Below are 732 nucleotides of genomic sequence, written 5' to 3'. Positions count from 1 at the left end.
ACATTAAGAATTTTACTTGTCCATTATAATAATAAAATTGATCTAAGTGATTCTGAGTTCTTAGTATAATAGATGGTTTATGTAGAGTAACTTTTAAATGTATATTTTCTAATGAGATGCCTTCCAAGCAGAAACCTCAATGCTATGAATAATTTTGTATATTTTCTAATGAGATACACTCCTAGCAAAAATTAAAATACCAATAATGAAATTATTAATGAATACTTTTTAATGATCTTTCTTCCTAATGTCATTAACGTCAACCATGATATTGATTGTTAGAGTCATCGGCTGCCCATTTTTAAAGAACCCATCTAATATAATAAATCTTTACTCTGTAGTTCTTGTCATTGAGAGATTTACAGATGACTTACTGAACTGCTTCATCCATGTTTAGTAACTATTTGCATAGATTTTTTCTGTACAAGAATCTTAATTTTACAGAATATTTATGGAGGAACTTGTTGAATACATTGAGAGGACCCCAAAAGCCAGACATGCATATAGATGGAAACATTACTTGCGGTCTCTCCCTCAACCACTCTGTGACGTCAAAGGTCCCAAGACCTGGCAGCAAGCTTATTCCTTGAAGGACATTAATGCTGCCCTTTCTCATGTACAAATTGTGGCTTATAATGAAAAGATTGTAAGTAGAAATGTAGAATGTTATCATTGTTGGCATATTTGAAGCTGTTTACATTCTCTGTGACCATAACTTGATAGAGTGATGTT

The 732-nt window shown here is 32.0% G+C and overlaps 1 protein-coding gene across 1 annotated transcript in view; it reads left to right on the top strand.

The window, feature by feature from the left end:
- LOC119594526 (integrator complex subunit 9-like) overlaps nt 1-732 on the top strand; it is a 10,813-nt gene that overhangs the window by 2,363 nt on the left and 7,718 nt on the right. Inside the window, 1 exon segment of the mRNA XM_037943558.1 lies at nt 445-646. Within this exon segment, the coding sequence (XP_037799486.1) occupies nt 445-646 (202 nt within the window).

Source organism: Penaeus monodon, chromosome 34, assembly GCF_015228065.2.
Source record: "Penaeus monodon isolate SGIC_2016 chromosome 34, NSTDA_Pmon_1, whole genome shotgun sequence".
NCBI lineage: Eukaryota > Metazoa > Arthropoda > Malacostraca > Decapoda > Penaeidae > Penaeus > Penaeus monodon.
The sequence above is the reverse complement of the archived record's forward strand: the minus strand, read 5'-3'. Positions and strand labels throughout refer to the sequence as shown.